Genomic DNA, 25,345 nt, shown 5'->3' on the forward strand with positions numbered 1-25,345 from the left:
AACTACATCTGTGTCTGAAGTAGGGATGTCAACGATTGATCGATGATCGATTAATTGTCGATAAGACATTTGATCGATAAGACTTATCGATCATCGATTAAGCAGGGTCATGCGCGTGCGTGAGGAAACGGGAGGAAAAATGATGCGAGCGTGCCCGAGTTCTATTTGGGACCATTTTACAGCTGGAGTTACACCTTCATCATGACTGCAAGCTTGCATGTGCAGTCGCAGCCTTTTGTTTTGTGCAAATGTAAGTAGTAATATTGTGTTTATTTTGTGCAGGCCTATCTTTAGCTGATTTATCTCATAAGGATGCATTTGGTTAATAATTAACGTTAGAGAGCGGTAGTAAAAGCGTGGCGGTGATCACCTTTAGCTCCAACAGCACTAATAATGACTATGATTGGGACTGTCATATTACACAACATTAATGAGAACATTATTATAATAAAACATTGTGATACAACGTTTGCCGTGTGTTTCATTGCGTTGATCCAGGAAGAGCGCGTGCACAACATGAGTCACGCATTCTGACTCGCGCATGTAACTTATTTCAAGTTCACTTGTGCATTCGCATCAGATTGTGCTGAAGTAATTTGTAATATTACATTTATTTTGTGACGTTATATATGTGATCAATCATATAGGATGCGTTTCTTTCAGCGAAATAAAACGCACTAACAAATGGCTTCAGTCAGTAATGGCTACCGGTTTTCATTCAGTTTAGCGCATACAGAGCAATGCATAATAACGATGATTGGGACAGTCATATTATATAACAGAAATGAGAACACTGTTTTAATAAATGGTTGTAAAGTCATTGGGTTTAGGTGCCGTGTTCAGAGCGTTGTTCCTAGAGCGCGTAACACCACGCGTCTCCCATTCTGAATATGAATATCAGCAACTCAATTCAAGTTCACTTGTCCATTCGCATCATTTTGTGAAGATATATAATTTGTAATATTTTGTTAACTTTATATAAATCTGATTAATCTCATATAGGAAGCTTTTTGTTGAGTTAAATAACGTGCTAGCAAAGTTTCAGTGTAATTTACCAGTGATTCAGCGCATCGGCTTCAGCTCGCGCTGTTCAAACAGCAACGCACGACTAATAATAACTATGATTGGGACTGTCACATTACATTAATGAAAACAATATTTTAATAAATCGTTTTGAATTAACTGGGTTTAGGTGACGTTTCAGCACGTTGCTCTTGCAAGTGCGTCCACAAATTCTGAATAACAGATCTGAGGCGGCGTTCGTGTTGTATTACATGTTATATTTGGTTATTAAATAATTTAATTAAATTATAAATAACATCGACTAATTTTACAATCCCATAGCCCTTTGTTTAGATAAAAAAAAATCCTTCTCATTCATTTGGTGAAGAACATGGCGTTTTGAGCAGCATTGCACATAGGCCTACTGTCATGCTGCTGTAGACGCATATTTCAGTATTATGGTTAACGATTTATCGATTAATTGATCGTTAATTTAAACGACGATCGATCATGGGAATTTGTGAAAATTGACATCCCTAGTCTGAAGCTTTTAACGGTCTATGCTGTGTGAAGTGGCTTTTGCACTTGGGTTGCTAGACCTCCAGTCAAGCAGGTGGCAGTATACAGACAGTAGCTTACTATCGAAGAAGAAGACAGTTGCAGCGGCGGGCGGGAGAAAGAGGGAAAAGGTAAGTAGTGAGAAAAAAAAATCTGTATTTTTTTTACAATCTAAGGCGGGAAAACTTCAAGTTAGAGTAGTAGAGTAAATAAATGAGTGTGATGTGCTCTCAGAGTGCGGTAAAGTTAGTTTTCCCTGCCATTGTTCTATAGATTGGCCAGTCTTACAAAGATATAAACACTATGATCAGTTTCAAGTGTGTATATCGACATGAAATATCAACTCAAAATCACATACATGAATTATAGCTGCATATGTATACTCGAAAACGCTTTTACTCGCTATCACGGCGCTTGATGCCCAAGAAAACGTCCGCCAATTCCAAGTGGTTGAAACTTATAATTTTATGAATTGAAATTACTTTTGTTTAAATGTTCAAATTCCAATGTTGTGCATTTTTGAGTCAGTTTTTTTTACAATACAACCAAGCTGTGGAATTTTAACATGTCTGTTTTTAAATGTTAAAGTAATTTTAATTCATACAAATATGTTTCAACTGCATGGTGGAATTGGCAGACGTTCCCTCGGGCATCAAGCGCCTGACAGCGTGTAAAAGCGTTCACGAGTATAAATATGCAGCTATAATGCCTGTAGGGGATTTTGAATTGATATTTCATGTCGATATACACACTTGAAACTGATCGTAGTGTTTATATCTTTGTAAGACTGGCCAATCTATAGAACAATGGCAGGGAAAACTAACTTTACCGCACTCTGAGAGCCCCCTAGTGGTCGGGAGCATTTCCGTTGTGCTGTGGTTTAATTTGGTACGGCTGCACTACTGGGCCACCATACTTTCTCATTCTGTCCCCCAACATTAAGCTAAAACATGTAGCAAATGAAAATGTGTAAGTAATGTTAATTTGTTCCTAAATAAAGCACTTCAAACATATACATTGGTCTGTCATTCTTTAATAGATATTGTGTAGTTATAAACTCTAGACTGTTAATGATTAGTGCTTTTTTTTTTTTTAGTTTGTGGGATCATGTATAAGAATCATGTATAAAAAAAGCTATACTCTTTACTGGTAAATATTACAGTAAACAAACATCACAGACAATAGACCAAGGCAGCTCTGGCATAATGTCAATAACATTGTGCTTAATATATATTGTGTAGTTATAAACTCTTTAGACTGTTATGATTAGTGCTTCTTTTTTTTCTTCTTTTTTTAGTTTGTGGACAAGAATCGTGTAAAAAAAATCCCTTATTTTGGGGATGGATTCCGGGAAATCTCCCTTATTTTCAATGTTCAATGTTGACAGCAGTGTACTGGTAAAGTATTGAGATATTGACTAGAAACAAGAAATAATTACTAAGTAAGATTTTTTTTTTTTTTTTGCATTGTATGATACAGTTTCATCAAACAAAGATTAAAAAAGAGGCTTGTAATTGAAAAGTTCTGGTATAAGGTTTCTGCAGTCACAAGACATAATCTCATATTAGATGTGGGTCCATGTCTCTTTCACTGACAGCTCCTTTTCCCCTGGACAGCATATAGTTAAACTATGATTAAAATCAGAATTAATTAATATTATCTAAACTGTATGTGTTTTTGTAAGTAGCTTTAGTGATTTTACTCTTTGACCGGGACTTTTATTTTGGTTTGGTGTTATGACATCATAGGGCCGCGCCGCGAGACGCGTCTGTTGCGGATCAGCTGAAGAAAGGTTTGTGTTTTTAATCATTTAAAGTGTTCAAATAGATATAGTCCGTTCTGAGAGTTTATAGGTTTCACAAGCAGTGTATACTGCTTATAAAATGTATCATTATAATGTTTTATCAAACATTAACGCGCGTTATTTCTGTGAGAAAGCACAATAATATTCCTGCAATACCAGAGACTACTAGTTTCAGTGTACTAGCAGTTTTGCAGCATTTCTCGATTTGTATTATTCATTTTCATAACTATTTACTGTTTTAATCGTTTAAATTGAATTGATATTTTCTCCAGACCCTAACATGAAAATTGGTAACCCTTTTTAAATATTTAACCTAATTTGTTTGAATATATGAGCCCTTATTCTTCCAAAACATGGTAACTGTGTGTGCGACAGGGGTTAATGTGTAGCCACTGGTGCGCATTGGATAAATGAGAGGTAACTATCAGATGATGAAATAAAAATAAAATGTTAAAAAGTTGATTAACCCCTTTTGACTACAAAGCCTTCATTCTTCTGGATGATCATCTTTTGTACACGTAATCATTCTTAAACTATTAGCAATTAGTGAATGATCAAAACAGCTGGTTAAAGACAATATATATAAAGACTACAATGTCTTTAACAAGCTGTTTATATATATATATATATATATATATATATAAACATACACAAATATAACAAAATTGTCCAGGTATCTTAAATTAAAGGCACAACATGTAAAACCAAGTGAGTTTTGATCTGTTAAAAGCACAATATGTAAGATTTTGAGATTAAAATATCCAAAGAACACTAGAACTTTGTTACCACCCTATAAAGATAAAAATCCAGTGTTTTATTCTTAATTCCCCGTAACTCATTAGCTGTGTCTCAGAATAAGCCATGTGCAGATTAAAGCAGTGATGTCACTTTGCACAGGCCCCGCCCATGGCTGTTGACGGACACTGCTGTATTAGCATAGCTCCGCCCTGAGCGAGCCGTCCGCCATCTTGTCGCCGCCGGAGCAGATGCAGGCAAGCATGTCTCGTAAGCGAATGAGGTGCTTTGTTGTGGGATGTAGGAATGAACATAACAGTCGGCATTTACTCCCGACATCTGAGCCGCTGAGGACGCAGTGGATGAGCTTTGCTTTTAAAGGACACACGCCACCCAATCTGCCCAAATGCGTTTACGTTTGCTCAAATCATTTTACGCCGGACTGCTTTGTTAACGAGGGGCAATACAAAGCAGGTTTTGCTAAGAAGTTGTTCCTGAAGGACGGATCGGTCCCAGCTGTTCGTGATCCAGCTTTACCTCCTGAAGAAGTGAGTAGAAGTGTTCTTGATGCAATTCATACCCGCAGGTTTATAATGAATAATGCATTAAGGCGGTTGTCCTATTACTAACTGTACGTCATCAGTAAAGGTTTAACAGTAAAAATGTGACGTTTACTTGCCCAGGTCTGCAGATCGGCACTCATGAGAAGCACGAGGGATGTTGGCAGCCAGACCGATTCACCACAGCGGCACAGTGTCGGCACACAACTCTCGATGCGGACGCTTCAGGCACACCGCAGGAGCACCGGTTTGTGCATGTTCAGTCAGATTCATCAGATTTACGATGAGAATAGCACAAAAGCATAACTACATCTTACATGTCAGGTGTCCAGACAACTGTGTCCAGCACAGCATCAGTTTCTCACGCTGCATTTATGGCTGAGCCTCCATCAAAGAGACCTCGCATGGACCTTGAGGAAGTGGGAGATGATGAGGATGAAGTCACATGTGATCCTGCAGAGGCAAACACATCTTTAACAGAGCCAACAGAGATTTCGTAAGTGTCTGTAGTGCGCAGATGGTTTTGAATTATCCTTCTCTTTTTTTATATTGACCCTCATCTTTATTTTTTGACATTTTAAGAACGTAATTAACCATTTATTGTGGGGCAATCAGATATTTTTCCCTATGAAAATGTACTTCCTGCATAACAGCTACTTCATAACTAATTTTGAAATTAGTTACAATTCTACCATTCTTGGCATATATTAATCAACCAATCACGTGGCAGTTCTTCAGTGCATTTAGGGGTGTGGTCCTGGTCAAGACAATCTCCTGGACTCCAAACTGAATGTCAGAATGGGAAAGAAAGGTGATTTAAGCCGTTTTGAGCGTGGCATGGTTGTTGGTGCCAGACGGGCCGGTCTGAGTATTTCACAATCTGCTCAGTTACTGGGATTTACACACACAACCATTTCTAGGGTTTACAAAGAATGGTGTGAAAAGGGAAGAGCATCTAGTATGCAGCAGTCCTGTGGGAGAAAATGCCTTGTTGATGCTCGAGGTCAGAGGAGAATGGGCCGACTGATTCAAGCTGATAGAAGAGCAACTTTGACTGAAATAACCACTCGTTACAACCGAGGTATGCAGCAAAGAATTGGTGAAGCCACAACACACACAACCTTGAGGCGGATGGGCTACACCAGCAGAAGACCCCACCGGGTGCCACTCATCTCCACTACAAATAGGAAAAAGAGGCGACAATTTGCACAAGCTCACCAAAATTGGCCAGTTGAAGACTGGAGAAATGTTGCCTGGCCTGATGAGTCTCGATCTCTGTTGAGACATTCAGATGGTAGAGTCAGAATTTGGCGTAAACAGAATGAGAACATGGATCCATCATGCCTTGTTACCACTGTGCAGGCTGGTGGTGGTGGTGTAATGGTGTGGGGGATGTTTTCTTGGCACACTTTAGGCCCCTTAGTGCCAATTGGGCATCGTTTAAATGCCACGGCCTACCTGAGCATTGTTTCTGACCATGTCCATCCCTTTATGACCACCATGTCCCCATCCTCTGATGGCTACTTCCAGCAGGATAATGCACCATGTCACAAAGCTCCAATCATTTCAGATTGGTTTCTTGAATAAGACAATGAGTTGACTGAACTAAAATGGCCGCCACAGTCACCAGATCTTAACCCAATACATTGTATTTTTTGTATTCAGATTTGAACCCGCAATGACATTTTGGGAATTTTGAGGTCAATAGTTCCTGAACAATTAATTATTTACAATGAATATTCACATGAATAATTAGGAGTGCTTAAGTCAAGATGCATGTATTTTTAATATTATGAATATTTATTGGACACCAGAATTGACACACCACATCATATCTCTGTATTTCCCCAGGGCTCAAACGTCCAGGCCTGTTCAGAAAATCTGTAAATATATTGTGTATGAGAGTTGCCTAATGGCCCTGTTTGAGGCGTGTCCGGTGTGTCGGCGGAGCTGTGATGTCCGTTCTCAAAGGCTTGGGACGTTTCTGCGTGTGGACCAGCTCTGCCAACACTGCCAGTTCTCACGCAGATGGGACAGCCAGCCGATTGTGGGCAGTATTCCCGCCGGAAACCTGCATCTGTCCGCTGCGGTCTATCTCTCTGGGGCGTCTTTCTACACCGTTGAAAAGGTACAACTAATTCATCTCAATGCATTCACAGAGACTACATTTCTGTAACCAGAGCAGAGGTCGCGGTTTAAAATGTTCTGAAAGGTGTCGTAAATTTGACAGATTACACTGAGGGTGATCTGACTAACTGTAATTCTTACCCCTGTCCACTTAGTGGCGAGTCGAGTTATGCAACTTTGTTTACTAGCTGTTTTATTGACGTCCTTCTGCGATTTAAACACTTATTGAGACATGGTACGGATTTCGGTAAATTGGAAAGACGTACTGCATCGCTCAACATATTTTCTGATGTTTGTTCATGTTTATTTCGTTCTGTAACATAGTAATAAAACTCGTGCTCTGCTTTGCCTGAACTGAGGCGCTATATTGATCTCTCGCACCACATTATAGGTGCAGTGTGTATATTTTAAGCGGCATCTAGCGGTGACCAGTGTTGCCACAGTTACTTTGAAAAAGTAATCTGATTACTGATTACTCCTTTAAAAAGTAATTTAGTTACTTTACAGATTACTTGATTTTAAAAGTAACTAAGTTAGATTCCAAGTTACTTTATTAGTTACATTCAGCAGTTGCCGACAACACCGCTGCCGCCTCAACATAGAAATGACAACCGTTTTTGGCAACACACTTTATTGCATTTATGCCCGAGCCTGACGGCCCCGACTTTTTTACGCCCCCTTTTTTAGGCTTCTCCTTCGTTTTATATTTATTTTAATAATTAAAATGAACAATGAGATGTGCTGGTGGAAACAACATGAGACCGTTTGCGCCACTGTCGAGATATGGCTCGCGCAGGGTTAAAGAGTCCGTCTCTTCAGTGCAGCTGCTAGAGTTATGGCCTTTTTACAACCGGTTCCTTCATTCGTTTTCTCTGACCAGGTATCTATCTGATTGCGAAATGACCAGGAGTAACGTTAGGCCTAAATGCCTTCCGAGAGTCTTTCGAGACGTATTTACTTTGACATTAAAAACAAAACTGAACTATTTTAATGGCTGCAACAATGTAAAAAAATACAATAAATAAATAAAAAACACGGGCTCCAGCCGGACTCGGGCTGAGAATTTTGACAAGCGGTTGGTTTTTACTAAGGAACTAAAATAGTAACTCACAGTGACTTGGATAAGCAACTGTAATCTGATTACTGGTTTGGAAATAGTAACGCGTTAGATTAATCGTTACTGGAAAAAAGTAGTCAGATTAGAGTAACGCGTTACTGGCATCACTGGTGGTGAGGTTGTGAACACTGCAAACAATGCTCTTATAATTTTGTCTTGTTTCCAGTGTAAATATCTAACAATTCTTAAATCAAGATGCATTTACTAGATCAGTAAAACGACAGAAGATATTTTTTCTTGTTTTGTTGAAAATAAAATCTAAATGAAGTGAGTTTTTGCTTAAAACAGGCAAAATGAGAAAAATAATCTTATTTCTGATTGAAATCTTGTTTCTTGTTTCTGTCCCAAACAGAAATAAGATTATTTATCTTCATTGGGCAAAAACTCACTTCATTTTGATTTTATTTTCAACAAAACAAGAAAAAATGTCTTATGTCGTTTTACTTATATAGTAAATGCATCATGATTTAAGAATATTTAGATATTTGGACTGGAAACAAGACATTTTTTGCAGTGTATTTTTATTTATTGGGCAAATATTCATAATGAAACCTGAAAAGTGACCCTCAGTCTCTGTTCAACTTCCTCTTCTTGAATACATAAATGCATATTGTAGCCTATTTGCTTGTCCTGGAAGTTTGTGAATGAAAATATGAGCAAACACAGAGCCTAATAAGTGGCTTTTTATCATTCACATATGGAAATTAAAATGATGGGTAATGCAGAAGTCAAACGTGACCTCTGAACCAAAGCGATTTTTACAGTTTATGTATGTAATTAATGTATAACATCTTGTGTTTGGTCAGATATTCGCAGCTATGCATCTGCAAGTGTTTAAGCATAACACCTTTCTTCGCCACGCACGAATGTACATCGAGCCTGCCATTGTGTACAAATGGCAAAATTGGCAGGATGGGACGCTGCATCAGATCAGTCAAAGGGAAAAAGTCATAGTTGGTGGAGATATGAGGGCTGTCTCACCAGGTACATAATAGGAAAGTGATGCTTATTTAAATGTCAAACCAATGCACCGTGTCTAAGGAATTATGTGCCATTGTTTTGAAGGACACACTGCCAGGTTTGGCAGCTATGCAATGATGGACCTTGAGACGAACACTGTCGTTGATATACAGCTGGTCCAGGTGAGTGCACTGCAAAAAATGCTCTTCTTACTCAGTATTTTTGTCTCTCACAATAAGTATTTACTAGACAAGCGAAAGTAATTGTCTTGTTTTGGGAAAAATAACTCAAAATGAAGAGAGTTTTTGCTTAAAATAAGATAAATAATCTGCCAATGGGGTGAGGAAAATACTCGTGTTTTCTGTTTGAATTAAGATTATTTTCTCACCCCATTGGGTTTTTTCGAGATATACCCAACTCTGACTTGAAACCGATTCTGTAGAATGGCCCATATTCAATTATTGAGGGTTTTCTATTATAATTTCTTCATCGTGCCACATTTCTTTGACAGAGTAACGAAGTGGGAGGAAGCTGTAACATGGAGAAGGAAGGGTTAAAGAGAAGCCTTGATTTGCTGGAAGCGCATCATGTGACTCTTCACTGCATCGTCACGGACCGGCATCCGCAAACACAAAAATACCTCAGCGACCGCAACGTCCCCCAATTATATGATGTCGGCCACATAGAGAAAGGTATTTAACCTTTCCATCTGTCAAATAGTATTTTGCACTTTGACAGCAATCATTTGGGAAATACATTCGCAATATCCAGCTTCCTATTGAACATTTGTTTCCTTGTCTTCAGTGCCCTCATGCTTGTATTAATTGTCATTTCCAGAGATTTCAGAACGGCTTGATAAAATTGCCAGGTTGAAGGGGTGTGAGAAGCTGCGCAAGTGGATGCGCAGTATAAAGCATCACATGTACTGGACTGCTGCGTCGTCAGCCACAGGGCCAGAAAGAGTTGCAAAATGGACCTCGATCCTGAACCATGTCCGGGATAAACACACTCACGAGGACCCTCGTTTCCCCGCATGTCTACATGCACAAAGGCAAAGCGCAGACAAGAGCAAATGGCTGGCTGCTGGTATGCTGTCCGAAGAAACTTCAGGGCTACTTTTAAACAAAACGTACAGCTTGTCTTTCATAAGCCCCTTTCACACTGCACGTCGGACCCGCAATATTCCCGGAACATTGCCGGGTCGCCTTCTGTGTGAAAGCAACCACGTCCCGGCATTGATTACCGAATTGAACTCGGGTCGGGGACCTAGTAACATTGCGGGGTTCGACCCGGGACGAGCGCTGTGTGAACAAAAGCCGAAAACTAATGGCGCAGCGTGTACGTAGTTATCGTGCGACTCCTAGAGCTTGTTTCTTCAATAACACAACCCTGCAGTGCCAGAAGAGCTCGTCGGTGTTTTAAACGCAGAGAGTGTTCGTATACAAAAGAAACTAAAATTAAACAAGCAGAAATGAGCGCAAACTGGACACAAGTCGAGACCACGGAGCTCCTTACTATCCGCACTGAAGCTGAGATCGCTCGCCGTTATACGCCACATCCGGATGTCACGCGTCAACTCGACCCGGGACCGTTACGGGTGTGTGTGAAAGCGCTCATATTACGGTATTTCACTGGCAGTGAGAATGGACCAAATCTAGCGGCCCGGGAACAAATGCCGGGTCGCATTATCCGTGTATTTGCCGGAATCGCAGTGGGAAAGGGGCTATAGATAAGAGCGAACACTGCAAAAAAATGCTCTTCTTATTTAGTAATTTTTTTTTCCAGTCTAAATATCAAAATAAATCTTAAAATAAGAAACATTTACTAGACAAGCAAAAGTTATTGTCTTGTTTTCGGGAAAAATAACTCAAAATGAAGAGAGTTTTTGCTTAAAATAAGATAAATAATCTGCCAATGGGGTGAGAAAAATAATCTTAATTCAAACAGAAAACAAGATTATTTTACTCACCCCATTGGCAGATTATTTATTAAAAACTCTCTTCATTTTCAGTTATTTTCCCAAAACAAGACAATTTTTTTAAATTCTCTAGTAAATGTTTCTTAGTGTAAGAATTTTTAGAAATTTTGACTAGAAACAAGACAAAAATACTAAGTAAGAACATATTTTTTTTGCAGTGAAGATTCATTTACTTGAAAAGTAAAATGACATAAGATATTTTTGCTTGTTTTCTAGGGAATAAAATCAAAATGAAGAGCGTTTTTGCTTAAAACAAACAAAATGATCTGCCAATGGGGTGAGAAAAATAATCTTGTTTTAGTTTGAGACAGAAACAAGATTTCAATCAGAAACAAGATTATTTTTCTCACCCCATTGGCAGATCATTTTGCCTGTTTTTGAGCAAAAACTCACTTCATTTTGATTTTATTTTTATGAAAACAAGGAAAAATATCTTATGTCGTTTTACTTCTCTAGTAAATGCATCTTGATTTGAGATTTGTTAGATATTTAGACTGGAAACAAGACAAAATAACTAAGTAAGAAGAGCATTTTTTGCAGTGAATGTTTTAATAGCAGCACATTTCCTCATCTCTAGGAACGCTGCCATTTTACAAGCTGGAGAAAGTTCTCTCCAACAGGAGGATTTTAAGGGACGTAACAAAGCTAAGTCCTCACTCCCAGGCGACTTCTGCGGAGGCTTTCCACAGCGCCATATTACGCTTCGCTCCAAAAAACATCGTCTTCCCATTTCTTGGACTGCTGTGCAGGTAAAGTTGTGGCAGAATTAACGTCACGTGTGCATAGTTCACAGATCATGATACGTGAGATTATATTCTCTGTGTGCAGACTGTACCTGGCTGCGCTACACTTCAATGAAAACACCACAGCGGGTCAGCCGGTGCTCAAACTCAGCTTTCCGAAGGCCGGGAATGGAGAATCCAGACCCAAAGAAGTCAAAACTGAACCAACATTCAGTATGTACACTTTCTTATTTAGTATTTTGTCTTGTTTTCAGTCTACATATCATCTTAAATCAAGATGCTTTTACTAAAGTAGTAAAATTACATAAGATATTGGTTTAAATATTTATACTACGAGCAAAATGATCTGCCAATGGGGTAAGAGAAATAATTGTTTTACTTTTTTTTTTTATCCCCCCAGAAAACAAGACAACATATCTTGTCATTTTGCTTATCTAAGTAAATCCATCTTTTTTAAAGAAGTTTTTAGATATTTAAAGTGAAAACAAGACAAAAATACCAAGATTTTTTTTTGTTGCAGTGTATAACCTCCATTTACAAAATATAATATACCTGCACTTTCTTATTTAGCATTTGTCTTGTTTTCAGTCTAAATAAATAATACTAAAGTAGTAAAATGACATGCTACAAGTAAAATAATATGGCAATGGGATAGAACAAATTATCTTGTTTCTTTTTGAAATCTGAGGCAAGATTAATATTTCTCACCCCATTGGCAGATCATTTTGTTTGTTTTAAAGGACAACTCCGGTGAGAAATGACCCTAGGGGTAATTAACAGATGGTTAGCGAGTAGATCGTTCTCTGGGATGCGTTTTCATGAAAATCGAATGTAAAGAGTTTTATCTCTAAAAACAGATTAGCTTATAACGCTAGTCGATGGTAGCCTGACAAGCCAGACCCACATCAAGAGGTTTGGTCTGGAAACTCTCCATTGACGGCTCAATCTGAGGGGCGGATAAACGGTTGTCTTTCAAACTCCCTCTGCACGCGATAGGATAGCGCTACACCAACCAGAGCAACGAAGGTGAAGCAGAGCTCGCTGACTGATTAAACATTCGCCGTATCCGGTCGGCTAAACTCTGAACACATCTTCCCTTCTTCAGAATGACTTCAGTGCCGTTCTTTGTTCTTTTCTCAGAGAAAAGCTTAACTCCAAGTCTTCCAGAGTCACGGTCAAAGCTGATTCGAAAGACCGCCGCCGTTCGCCAGTTTCTGTGTTTACTAGAAGCACGCAAACGCAACTCGGCCGTCGTCATTATGGCCCCGCCCACCGACTCTATACACGATGTGATTGGCCCGTCCAGATTGAGGGGAATACAGCTCAGAATGGTATTGAGAGTTCCTAGACGACACTTGCGGGCAGATTAGATTTGCTGCCGCTAGGGTGCGTCTAGATTTCTAGGCTAAGTTTATGGGGCACAGAGTAAGTGAAATTAAACCGCTAGTTAATACCACTAACAAGGCTCAAAATAGCCTCACACTAACACGGCAGCATAATGAGGGTCCCTACATGCAAACCGAAGCATTGAGAACTTTGTAAGTGTACAAACAGTTTAATAAGAAGATACTTTATAAACACAATGCCTTACGCGTTCACGGACAGACGCCATCTTGGAAAACAGTCTCGACTCATCGAGCCACGAGCGCTGTGCTAAGTGATGAACTGTGACTTTGAGTCTCATATGGTCCGTTGTTTCCGGAAGAAAACACTGAACACAACAGAGAAAACAAATAACTAAAACTAAAAATGTCCATGTTATTAGATTTGAACTTAATTCCTATCGATCAGCTCACTTAGAACAGCGCTCGTGGATCGATTCGTTGAGACTGTTTTCCAAGATGGCGCCTGTCCGTGAACGCGTAAGGCACTATGTTTATAAAGTATCTTCTTATTAAACTGTTTGTACTCTTACAAAGTTCTCAATGCTTCGGTCTGCATGTAGGGACCCTCATTATGCTGCCGTGTTAGTGTGAGGCTATTTTGAGCTGTTAGTCGTATTAACTAGCGGTTTAATTTACCACCCTGTGTCTACCCTGTGCCCCATCGACTAGCGTTATAAGCTAATCTGTGTTTAGAGATAAAAGTCTTTACATTCGATTTTCAAGAAAACGCATCCCAGAGAACGATCTACTCGCTAACCAGAGTTGTCCTTTAAGCAAAAACTCACTTCATTTAGATTTTTGTTCCCCAGAAAACAAGACATACTATCTTGTGTCATTTTGCTACTTTAGTAAAAGCATCTTGATTAATTTTTTTTATGAATTTTTATATTTAGACTGGAAACAAGCATTTATTTACCAAATATAATAGAAATGTTGATTCTGTCCTTGCTTCTTACAGCTTGTTCCTCAGTAATAGCTATGTACTGTCGTATTGCACAGGGTATGTGGATGACCTGCTGGACCTCATATTTGATGAAGTGTTTGTGGACCCGGCCCCATATGTGGAGCAGATGCTGAGGATCCCCAAACCCAGCCCAAACACGGACAGAGACCCCCAGCCGGGTGACTTGATTTAATATAAAGGTGGTCTGAAGCCATAATAGCGGGAAACTCCCGGCGAATCCTCAGCACCTCACAGGCTGGAATTACAACGCTCATTCGCCATCTGAGGAAACCCCAGCGCCAGCTCATAAAGCTGTTACAACTACAGAATATGGACATTAGCATAGCAGGGTTAAAGGGATAGTTCACCCAAAAATTAAAATTAGCCCATGATTTACTCTGCCTCAAGTCATCCCTTTCAGACGAACACAATCAGTGTTATATTAATAGTGGCAGTGAACGGTAGTCCAAAACTTGAAGGCCACAAAAGAGCATCCATCCATTATAAAAGTAAATCTATTTGTCATTAAAGTGCATCTGTTCATCATAAAAGAGCATCTATCCATCATAAAATAGCATGTATCTATCATAAAAGTGCATCTGTCCATCATAAAAGTGCATCTATCCATCATAAAAGTGCATCTGTCCATCATAAAAGTGCATCTATCCGTCATAAAAGAGCATCTATCCATCATAAAAGTGCATCTGTCCATCATAAAAGTGCATCTGTCCATCATAAAAGTGCATCTATCCGTCATAAAAGAGCATCTATCCATCATAAAAGTGCATCTGTCCATCATAAAAGTGCATCTGTCCATCATAAAAGTGCATCTGTCCATCATAAAAGTGCATCTATCCATCATAAAAGAGCATCCATCCATCATAAAAGTGCATCTGTCCATCATAAAAGTGCATCTGTCCATCATAAAAGTGCATCTATCCATCATAAAAGAGCATCTGTCCATCATAAAAGTGCATCTGTCCATCATAAAAGTGCATCTGTCCATCATAAAAGTGCATCTGTCCATCATAAAAGTGCATCTGTCCATCATAAAAGTGCATCTATCCATCATAAAAGAGCATCTGTCCATCATAAAAGAGCATCTATCCATCATAAAAGTGCATCTGTCCATCATAAAAGTGCATCTGTCCATCATAAAAGTGCATCTATCCATCATAAAAGAGCATCTGTCCATCATAAAAGAGCATCTGTCCATCATAAAAGTGCATCTGTCCATCATAAAAGTGCATCTATCCATCATAAAAGTGCATCTGTCCATCATAAAAGTGCTTCTATTATCATAAAAGTGCATCTGTCCATCATAAAAGTGCTTCTATTATCATAAAAGTGCTCCACACGGCTCCAGGGGTTAATAAAGGCCTTCTGAAGCAAACCGATGGGTTTGTGAAGAAGCTTTCGTCGGACCGCCTTCCGTATTAAACTGGCGCAATGATGGCATTGGGTATAGCGTAATCGCTTGAACTGCTATAGAGGCGATACACTTTCTTCGTAAGTTGAATACAGAAGGTGGCCCGGCGGAAGCTCGATATTTTATTAATGTTTTACATATGAACATTTTTCTCGCATAAACCCATCGTTTCACTTAAGAAGGCCTTTATTAACTGCTGGAGCCATGTGGAGCACTTTTATGATGGATGGATGCACTTTTTGAGCTCCTATTCACTACCATTATAATGCTTGGATTGGCCTAGGGTCAGGACTAATCTTTCATTTATGGGTTAATTGTCCCTTTAAATTGTTTTATACATTTTGACCAGTGATTTTATTCGATATTCAATGCAAGTTTGAATAAATAGTTTTTTGCTATACGTAAAAAACTTGGAACAATATCGTTGCTAACTTTGTAAATAAACCAAAACATTTATATCATGCAAGTTGTCTCTTGGATTTATTGGTTGAGTTCACCAAAAATAATTATATATGGTGTTTGTGTTAAATCAATATGTGATGTGATCTAGGAAAACCAATCACATAAGAAGAATTACAATTAATGAAAGGCTCAAACTATGCACTTTTCCAGAAAACACACCAGTGACAGTTCTTGTTTTTACCTTGTTTTAACAAAGTTTACACCCTCCACATTTGAAATGACCCACTAAAGAGCCTAGCCCTGTTTTTTCATGGGCAGAAAGATAACTACACACTGACTTGTTTCGTATAGTGGGTGCATGTCTAAAACTAACCATTGGTCTCTCTGGAAATATGTCCCTAAGTGTGCTATAATTTTCAATAATATCCCAGTGTTTCCTCTCGGCTATAGGTCATCGAAAAGAAAGGTTTAAGGTTCTTTTCTGTGTCTTATCCTGAAACCGAATTTCATAATCCCTTTCTAAATCACAAATATGTTTTAGTTATTAAATGGGGTTGAGATCCGTTAATTTCCTGAAAATTGAAGTACTATACAGGTCCTTCTCAAAAACGTAGCATATTATGATAAAGTTCATTATTTTCCATAATGTAATGATAAAAAATTTACTTTCATATATTTTCCATATATTAATTGAGCTCCAACTGAAATATTTTAGGTCTTTTATTGTTTTAATACTGATGATTTTGGCACACAGCTCATGAAAACCCAAAATTCCTTCCAAAAATTAGCATATCTTGAAAAGGTTCTCTAAACGAGCTATTAACCTAATCATCTGAATCAACTAATGAACTCTAAACACCTGCAAAAGATTCCTGAGGCTTTTAAAAACTCCCAGCCTGGTTCATTACTCAAAACCGCACTCATGGGTAAGACTGCCGACCTGACTGCTGTCCAGAAGGCCATCATTGACACCCTCAAGCGAGAGGGGAAGACACAGAAAGACATTTCTGAACGAATAGGCTGTTCCCAGAGTGCTGTATCAAGGCACCTCAGTGGGACGTCTGTGGGAAGGAAAAAGTGTGGCAAAAAACGAGAAGAGGTGAGCGGACCCTGAGGAAGATTGTGGAGAAGGACCGATTCCAGACCTTGGGGGACCTGCGGAAGCAGTGGACTGAGTCTGGAGTAGAAACATCCAGAGCCGCCGTGCACAGGCGTGTGCAGGAAATGGGCTACAGGTGCCGCATTCCCCAGGTCAAGACACTTTTGGGCTACAGAGAAGCAGGACTGGACTGTTGCTCAGTGGTCCAAAGTACTTTTTCGGATGAAAGCACATTTTGCATGTCCTTCGGAAATCAAGGTGCCAGAGTCTGGAGGAAGACTGGGGAGAAGGAAATGCCCAAATGCCTGAAGTCCAGTGTCAAGTCCCCACAGTCAGTGATGGTCTGGGGTGCCATGTCAGCTGCTGGTGTTGGTCCACTGTGTTTTATCAAGGGCAGGGTCAATGCAGCTCGCTATCAGGAGATTTTGGAGCACTTCATGCTTCCATCTGCTGAAAAGCTTTATGGAGATGAAGATTTGGTTTTTCAGCACGACCTGGCACCTGCTCACAGTGCCAAAACCACTGGTAAATGGTTTACTGACCATGGTATTACTGTGCTCAATTGGCCTGCCAACTCTCCTGACCTGAACCCTATAGAGAATCTGTGGGATGTTGTGAAGAGAAAGTTGAGAAACGCAAGACCCAACACTCTGGATGAGCTTGCGGCCGCTATCGAAGCATCCTGGGCCTCCAGAACACCTCAGCAGTGCCACAGGCTGATCGCCTCCATGCCACGCCGCACTGAAGCAGTCATTCCTGCTAAAGGATTCCCCACCAAGTATTGGTGAGAGTATTCAGCAGAACTGAACATAATTATTTGAAGGTTGACTTTTTTTGTATTAAAAACACTTTTCTTTTATTGGTCGGATGAAATATGCTAATTTTTTGAGATAAAATGATTTTATTTGGCAAAATCTTCAGTATTAAAACAATAAAAGACCTGAAATATTTCAGTTGGTGTGCAATGAACCTAAAATATATGAAAGTTACATTTTTATCATTACATTATGGAAAATAATAAACTTTATCACAATATGCTAATTTTTTGAGAAGGTTTGAGAAGGACCTGTATGTAAATCACCATTAACATCCTTTGTCATTTTTAAATCCAGGAAATTGATTTCAGACATTAAATACTCAAGGCTCAATTTTAAATTCTCAATTTCAAATTCTTATGATTTGGACCGTTAATAACCTCATGCAATGCATGTAATGCTGACTCTGAGCCAGCCAGAACATCATCAATAGCCATGTTTGCACCACAGGAACTTTCCCCAGGAAAAGGCTTTGGGGTGGTACTTGATGTGTTTTGGCCGAAGGAACTGGGGTCTAAATAAAGTTGCAGGTAAATATTTCCCCCTAAAATGGCCCTGCTCGCGAGGTAGTACTTTTTCAAAGTTCAGGATCTTGCGGTGTTTGCAGTACAAGTTGTCTGCTATTCAAATCAACAATGAAGTTTAAAATAATACGAACGATGGACCGACAACGGGGTTCAGGCTTTATTAAGTTTATTTTCGGAAGATGAAACAAACATCCATGGATGTACCCTTTATATGTTCTCTTGAAATAGAAATACATTATTCTTAAGAGTCCCCTCTATTAATTGGAAAATAAAAAAGTAGGTGACCCACAAGAGATCTATTGTTCTGACTCTGTATACAGAGATTTAACATCAATTGTAACCAACAACGATTCACCTATGTTTTATATCATTAATCTTATTTAACACTTTGGTACTATCTTGAATATAAAATGGACAAGCGATTACATAAAGGTTAATATAAAGTCAGCACACTGTGATGCTGGTTCTCTCAAAGATCCATTCCCAATAATTATGGGACTACAGTGCCTTGCAAAAGTATTCATACCCACTGAACTTTTCCACTTTTTGACACGTTACAAACAAAAATTGCTTTGGATTTTGTGTGATAGACCATCACAAAGTGGCACATAATTATGAAGTGGAAGGAAAATTATATATATATATATATATTTGTTTCACAAATAAATATCTGAAAATTTGGCATGCATGTGTATTCAGTCCCCTTTACTCTGATACCTTTAACTTAAATCCAGTGGAACTAATTTGCCTTCAGAAGTCACCTAATTAGTAAATAGAGTCCACCTGTGTGTAATTAAATCACAGTATAAATACAGCTGTTCTATGAGGCCATCAGTGGTTTGTTTGACAACATTAGTGAACAAACTGAGACCAGATGAGACCAATATTTAACTTTTTGGCCTAAATGCTATGTGTGGAGAAAACCTAGCACTGCGTATCATCCTGAAGACACCATCCCCACCGTGAAACATGGTGGTGGCAGCATCATGTTGTGGGGATGCTTTTCTTCAGCAGGGACAGCAAAGCTGGCCAGAGTTGATGGAAAGATGGATGGAGCTTAATACAGGGCAATCTTAGATGAAAATCTGTTTGAGTCTGCAAAAGACTTGAGACTGGAGCGGAGATTCACACTAGCAGGACAACGACCCTAAACGTAAAGCCAGAGCAACAATGGGATGGTTTAGATCAAAGCATATTATATGTTATATGTGTTATAATGGCCCAGTCAAAGACCAGACCTAAATTATGCAAAGAAGAATGGGCAAAAAATTCACTCTAGATGTGAAAACCTGATAGAGACATACCCCCAAAGACTTGCAGCTGAAATTGTAGCAAAAGGTGGTTCTACAAAGTATTGATTTGGGGGGGCTTAATACAAATGCACGCCACACTTTGCATATATATTTATTTGTACAAAAAAAAACATTTGGACACCATTTATAATTTTCCTTCCTCTTCACAATTATGTGCCACGTTGTGTTGGTCTATCACATTAAAAATCCCTATAAAATTATTTTTGTTTGTGGTTGTAACGTGTCAAAATGTGGAAAAATTCAGTGGGTATCACTACTTTTGCAAGGCACTGTAATTAACTGTTTCTGCAGCTAAAATAACTCAAAGCAGCTGACAATGAAATCCTTGAATATTTCAGTTTAAAACTTGTGTAAAAAATAAGGAGGAAAGATAAATCTGAAACTGCAGCCTCTGTCATTGCAGGATTATACTATTATGATCTTCATCTGCTGGTCAAAATGGTGTAAATAGAGCGGAAAGATAAACACACCTTAACGAATCAATTGCAATGTTTTCATAAAAGTTTATAAATCACACAAAGTGTCAGTATAATTGTATTCTTTAATGTAAATTTGAAGTTATTCTCATCTTAAACATGTCAAATTGTCCAAACACACAGGAAAACTCCTGGAGAAGCATCTGGGATCCACATGACACACTATTATAAAGATGGCGTTGATTAAACAGGAGAGTGAAGACATACAGATTGTAGAAGTGTTCAGCTTGAAGCATGAAGATAAAGAACAACAAACAGGTTAGTTTCATTCTCAAAGCTGAACTCAGTCATTTGATCCTTATTGAAATGGCAGCCTCTACAGAAATGAATGATATATTTGAAGAACATCATCAGTGTCCCAAACAGTTGTGTAGCATTAAACCCAATATGTACTGAATTAATAACAATGAAATTTAGCGCACTCATGCTGGATCTCTTTCAACCACAGGACGTGCCTAAAGTAAGTTAAAACAAAGTTAAACTCATTGATGACACTATTTATAATGTACAGACTACTCAATGCTCACTCTGATCAATTACCTTTAAAAGGAAATAAGATAAAAATACAATTGACAGTGGGTGAGTCATCTGCAAATGTTTCTTTTTAGAAGGAAATGCAACTAAAATGAATTTTTTCATTTTTGAAAAACCTCATTGGTTCTGCTGAAGCTCAAACATGCTGCGTAACTCGAGAATGAACCTCATTGGTTCTTGAGAAACTCAAACGTGCTGCGTAACACGAGAATGAACCTCATTGGTTCTGCTGAAGCTCAAATGTGCTGCGTAACTCGAGAATGAACCTCATTGGTTCTGCTGAAGCTCAAACGTGCTGCGTAACTCGAGAATGAACCTCATTGATTCTGCTGAAGCTCAAACATGCTGCGTAACTCGAGAATGAACCTCATTGATTCTGCTGAAGCTCAAACATGCTGCGTAACTCGAGAATGAACCTCATTGATTCTGCTGAAGCTCAAACATGCTGCGTAACTCGAGAATGAACCTCATTGGTTCTGCTGAAGCTCAAACATGCTGCGTAACTCGAGAATGAACCTCATTGGTTCTTGAGAAGCTCAAACGTGCTGCGTAACACGAGAATGAACCTCATTGATTCTGCTGAAGCTCAAACATGCTGCGTAACTCGAGAATGAACCTCATTGGTTCTTGAGAAGCTCAAACGTGCTGCGTAACTCGAGAATGAACCTCATTGGTTCTTGAGAAGCTCAAACGTGCTGCGTAACACGAGAATGAATCTCATTGATTCTGCTGAAGCTCAAACATGCTGCGTAACTCGAGAATGAACCTCATTGGTTCTTGAGAAACTCAAACGTGCTGCGTAACACGAGAATGAACCTCATTGATTCTGCTGAAGCTCAAACATGCTGCGTAACTCGAGAATGAACCTCATTGGTTCTTGAGAAGCTCAAACGTGCTGCGTAACACGAGAATGAATCTCATTGATTCTGCTGAAGCTCAAACATGCTGCGTAACTCGAGAATGAACCTCATTGGTTCTTGAGAAGCTCAAACGTGCTGCGTAACACGAGAATGAACCTCATTGATTCTGCTGAAGCTCAAACATGCTGCGTAACTCGAGAATGAACCTCATTGGTTCTTGAGAAGCTCAAACGTGCTGCGTAACACGAGAATGAACCTCATTGGTTCTTGAGAAACTCAAACGTGCTGCGTAACACGAGAATGAACCTCATTGATTCTTGAGAAGCTCAAACGTGCTGCGTAACACGAGAATGAACCTCATTGATTCTGCTGAAGCTCAAATGTGCTGCGTAACACGAGAATGAACCTCATTGGTTCTTGAGAAACTCAAACGTGCTGCGTAACACGAGAATGAACCTCATTGATTCTGCTGAAGCTCAAATGTGCTGCGTAACACGAGAATGAACCTCATTGGTTCTGCTGAAGCTCAAACGTGCTGCGTAACACGAGAATGAACCTCATTGGTTCTGCTGAAGCTCAAACGTGCTGCGTAACACGAGAATGAACCTCATTGGTTCTGCTGAAGCTCAAACGTGCTGCGTAACTCGAGAATGAACCTCATTGGTTCTTGAGAAGCTCAAACGTGCTGCGTAACACGAGAATGAACCTCATTGATTCTGCTGAAGCTCAAACATGCTGCGTAACTCGAGAATGAACCTCATTGGTTCTTGAGAAGCTCAAACGTGCTGCGTAACACGAGAATGAACCTCATTGGTTCTTGAGAAACTCAAACGTGCTGCGTAACACGAGAATGAACCTCATTGGTTCTTGAGAAACTCAAACGTGCTGCGTAACACGAGAATGAACCTCATTGATTCTGCTGAAGCTCAAATGTGCTGCGTAACACGAGAATGAACCTCATTGGTTCTGCTGAAGCTCAAACGTGCTGCGTAACTCGAGAATGAACCTCATTGGTTCTTGAGAAGCTCAAACGTGCTGCGTAACACGAGAATGAACCTCATTGATTCTGCTGAAGCTCAAATGTGCTGCGTAACACGAGAATGAACCTCATTGGTTCTTGAGAAACTCAAACGTGCTGCGTAACACGAGAATGAACCTCATTGATTCTGCTGAAGCTCAAATGTGCTGCGTAACACGAGAATGAACCTCATTGGTTCTTGAGAAACTCAAACGTGCTGCGTAACACGAGAATGAACCTCATTGGTTCTTGAGAAGCTCAAACGTGCTGCGTAACACGAGAATGAACCTCATTGATTCTGCTGAAGCTCAAATGTGCTGCGTAACACGAGAATGAACCTCATTGGTTCTTGAGAAACTCAAACGTGCTGCGTAACACGAGAATGAACCTCATTGATTCTGCTGAAGCTCAAACATGCTGCGTAACTCGAGAATGAACCTCATTGGTTCTTGAGAAGCTCAAACGTGCTGCGTAACACGAGAATGAACCTCATTGGTTCTTGAGAAGCTCAAACGTGCTGCGTAACACGAGAATGAACCTCATTGATTCTGCTGAAGCTCAAATGTGCTGCGTAACACGAGAATGAACCTCATTGGTTCTTGAGAAACTCAAACGTGCTGCGTAACACGAGAATGAACCTCATTGGTTCTGCTGAAGCTCAAACATGCTGCGTTACTCGAGAATGAACCTCATTGATTCTGCTGAAGCTCAAACGTGCTGCGTAACACGAGAATGAACCTCATTGGTTCTGCTGAAGCTCAAATGTGCTGCGTAACACGAGAATGAACCTCATTGGTTCTGCTGAAGCTCAAACGTGCTGCGTAACACGAGAATGAACCTCATTGGTTCTTGACAAACTCAAACGTGCTGCGTAACACGAGAATGAACCTCATTGGTTCTGCTGAAGCTCAAACGTGCTGCGTAACACGAGAATGAACCTCATTGATTCTGCTGAAGCTCAAACGTGCTGCGTAACACGAGAATGAACCTCATTGGTTCTGCTGAAGCTCAAACGTGCTGCGTAACACGAGAATGAACCTCATTGGTTCTTAAGAAGCTCAAACGTGCTGCGTAACACGAGAATGAACCTCATTGGTTCTGCTGAAGCTCAAACGTGCTGCGTAACACGAGAATGAACCTCATTGGTTCTGCTGAAGCTCAAACGTGCTGCGTAACACGAGAATGAACCTCATTGGTTCTGCTGAAGCTCAAACGTGCTGCGTAACACGAGAATGAACCTCATTGGTTCTGCTGAAGCTCAAACGTGCTGCGTAACACGAGAATGAACCTCATTGGTTCTGCTGAAGCTCAAACGTGCTGCGTAACACGAGAATGAACCTCATTGATTCTGCTGAAGCTCAAACGTGCTGCGTAACACGAGAATGAACCTCATTGGTTCTGCTGAAGCTCAAACATGCTGCGTAACACGAGAATGAACCTCATTGGTTCTTGAGAAACTCAAACGTGCTGCGTAACACGAGAATGAACCTCATTGGTTCTTGAGAAACTCAAACGTGCTGCGTAACACGAGAATGAACCTCATTGATTCTGCTGAAGCTCAAACGTGCTGCGTAACACGAGAATGAGCCTCATTGGTTCTTGAGAAACTCAAACGTGCTGCGTAACACGAGAACAGGGCCGGCGCTCCGCACACGCACATCACGCACTGCGCGTAGGGCACCAAGTGCTTGGGGGGGCACCAAAAAATCTGGGTCGTGAAAAAATCATGACAATAGGCTACTAGTATAAATGACAAATAAAATATTTCTAAAAGCATGTTAATATACAAAAGCAATACAAAAGTAATATAGGCCTAGACCAAATTAGTCGAGAAAAAGGTGAATCTCTGTGCCAGTCTCCCTCTGGTGCCCCCCCTTCCCCACCTCCCAGTGGTCTGTTCGATTATGCCTCAATCAATGTCAAATTTGGCAGACACCGACCTCAGACATGGCCTCGAAAAGGCACCAAGAGTCGGGGGCGGAAAAAAGAAAAAAGAAGAGACAGCGGGATGATTCTCGCGGGTCGCTTGCAGGTAAGACAATAGCCACGTTTACATGCACGTTTTTGAAGTAAAAAGTGCTGGGACAAACGCTGTTAATATGAGAGGGTGTTGCCAAGCTGTCTGTGGCATTATGCCAACATTATCTTAATAACTTCTAACGAAATAAAAAGTTTACCCCTCAGAAAAATTAACTTTCCTCTCAACATTATAACCTGGTGTGAGCGCGCCGCGGCGCGCACTCTTCAGTGGTGAAGGCGCGCGCTGTGTATCGCGTCATATAAGGACGCCCACTCAAAAGTAATCGGGTCAGGTCGTTTACATGGTGAAACTTTTCGTTTGATCAGTTCATGAAAAGGTTTATCCCACCCCTCTCAAACCGATTACAATTTCATTCGGTTTGGGCATTTTTATTCCGATTGAGGTGTTTATATGGAGCATTTAAGTGGTCTGGCTGTCATTAGCATCAATGGGGACGTGGCTCAGATGATGACCTGATAGCTGATTTTGCAGCTAGGAAATGTAGGCGTGTGCCTCTGTAGGGCCTCTGACAACTGATGGTAGTGAAAATGTTTAATATAGTTCTATAGAATAGCAGAATGGACTCTTTATAGAGATGTAGTCCCTCTGTTGAGTAATTTCTACTGTGCAGTTATGCATGGTTATTTGCAGTTTAAAATGTGCACTTTAAAATTCATACTTCATAAAATTCATACACTTATACTGTTATTTGCACTAAACTTGTTTTGCACTTTTAACTTTGTGTTTACATTGTTCAGTTCCAATTATTCATTTGCAGCAGTTATTTTGGAAGTAAAGAGAACCTAACTAAGAAATTCTGAATGGTAGTTATTTCTTTGGTTGGTTGGTTGGGGGGTGGGGGGTGGGGGGGGGGCACCGCCAAGCATTTGTGCTTAGGGCACCCAAATGGCTAGCGCCGGCCCTGCACGAGAATGAACCT

The 25,345-nt window shown here is 39.9% G+C and overlaps 1 protein-coding gene across 2 annotated transcripts; it reads left to right on the forward strand.

Moving 5' to 3' along the window:
- Positions 1–3,276: 3,276 nt before the first annotated feature.
- LOC137074931 (uncharacterized) lies at positions 3,277–15,800 on the forward strand. Of its 2 annotated transcripts, none has more exons than XM_067443026.1 (12): positions 3,277–3,352; positions 4,262–4,647; positions 4,783–4,906; positions 4,984–5,155; positions 6,511–6,787; positions 8,710–8,887; positions 8,969–9,045; positions 9,375–9,555; positions 9,701–9,949; positions 11,419–11,590; positions 11,670–11,797; positions 13,928–15,800. In XM_067443026.1, the coding sequence occupies exons 2-12, from the start codon at positions 4,351–4,353 to the stop codon at positions 14,044–14,046; spliced, it is 1,974 nt and encodes a 657-aa protein (XP_067299127.1). In that variant the 5' UTR covers positions 3,277–3,352; positions 4,262–4,350; the 3' UTR covers positions 14,047–15,800. The 2 variants fall into 2 exon arrangements, with proteins under 2 accessions (XP_067299127.1, XP_067299126.1); XM_067443025.1 differs by having other exon boundaries at positions 13,969–15,800.
- The last annotated feature ends 9,545 nt before the right edge of the window (positions 15,801–25,345 follow it).

This window comes from Pseudorasbora parva, chromosome 5 (genome assembly GCF_024679245.1).
Source record: "Pseudorasbora parva isolate DD20220531a chromosome 5, ASM2467924v1, whole genome shotgun sequence".
Taxonomy (NCBI): Eukaryota; Metazoa; Chordata; class Actinopteri; order Cypriniformes; family Gobionidae; genus Pseudorasbora; species Pseudorasbora parva.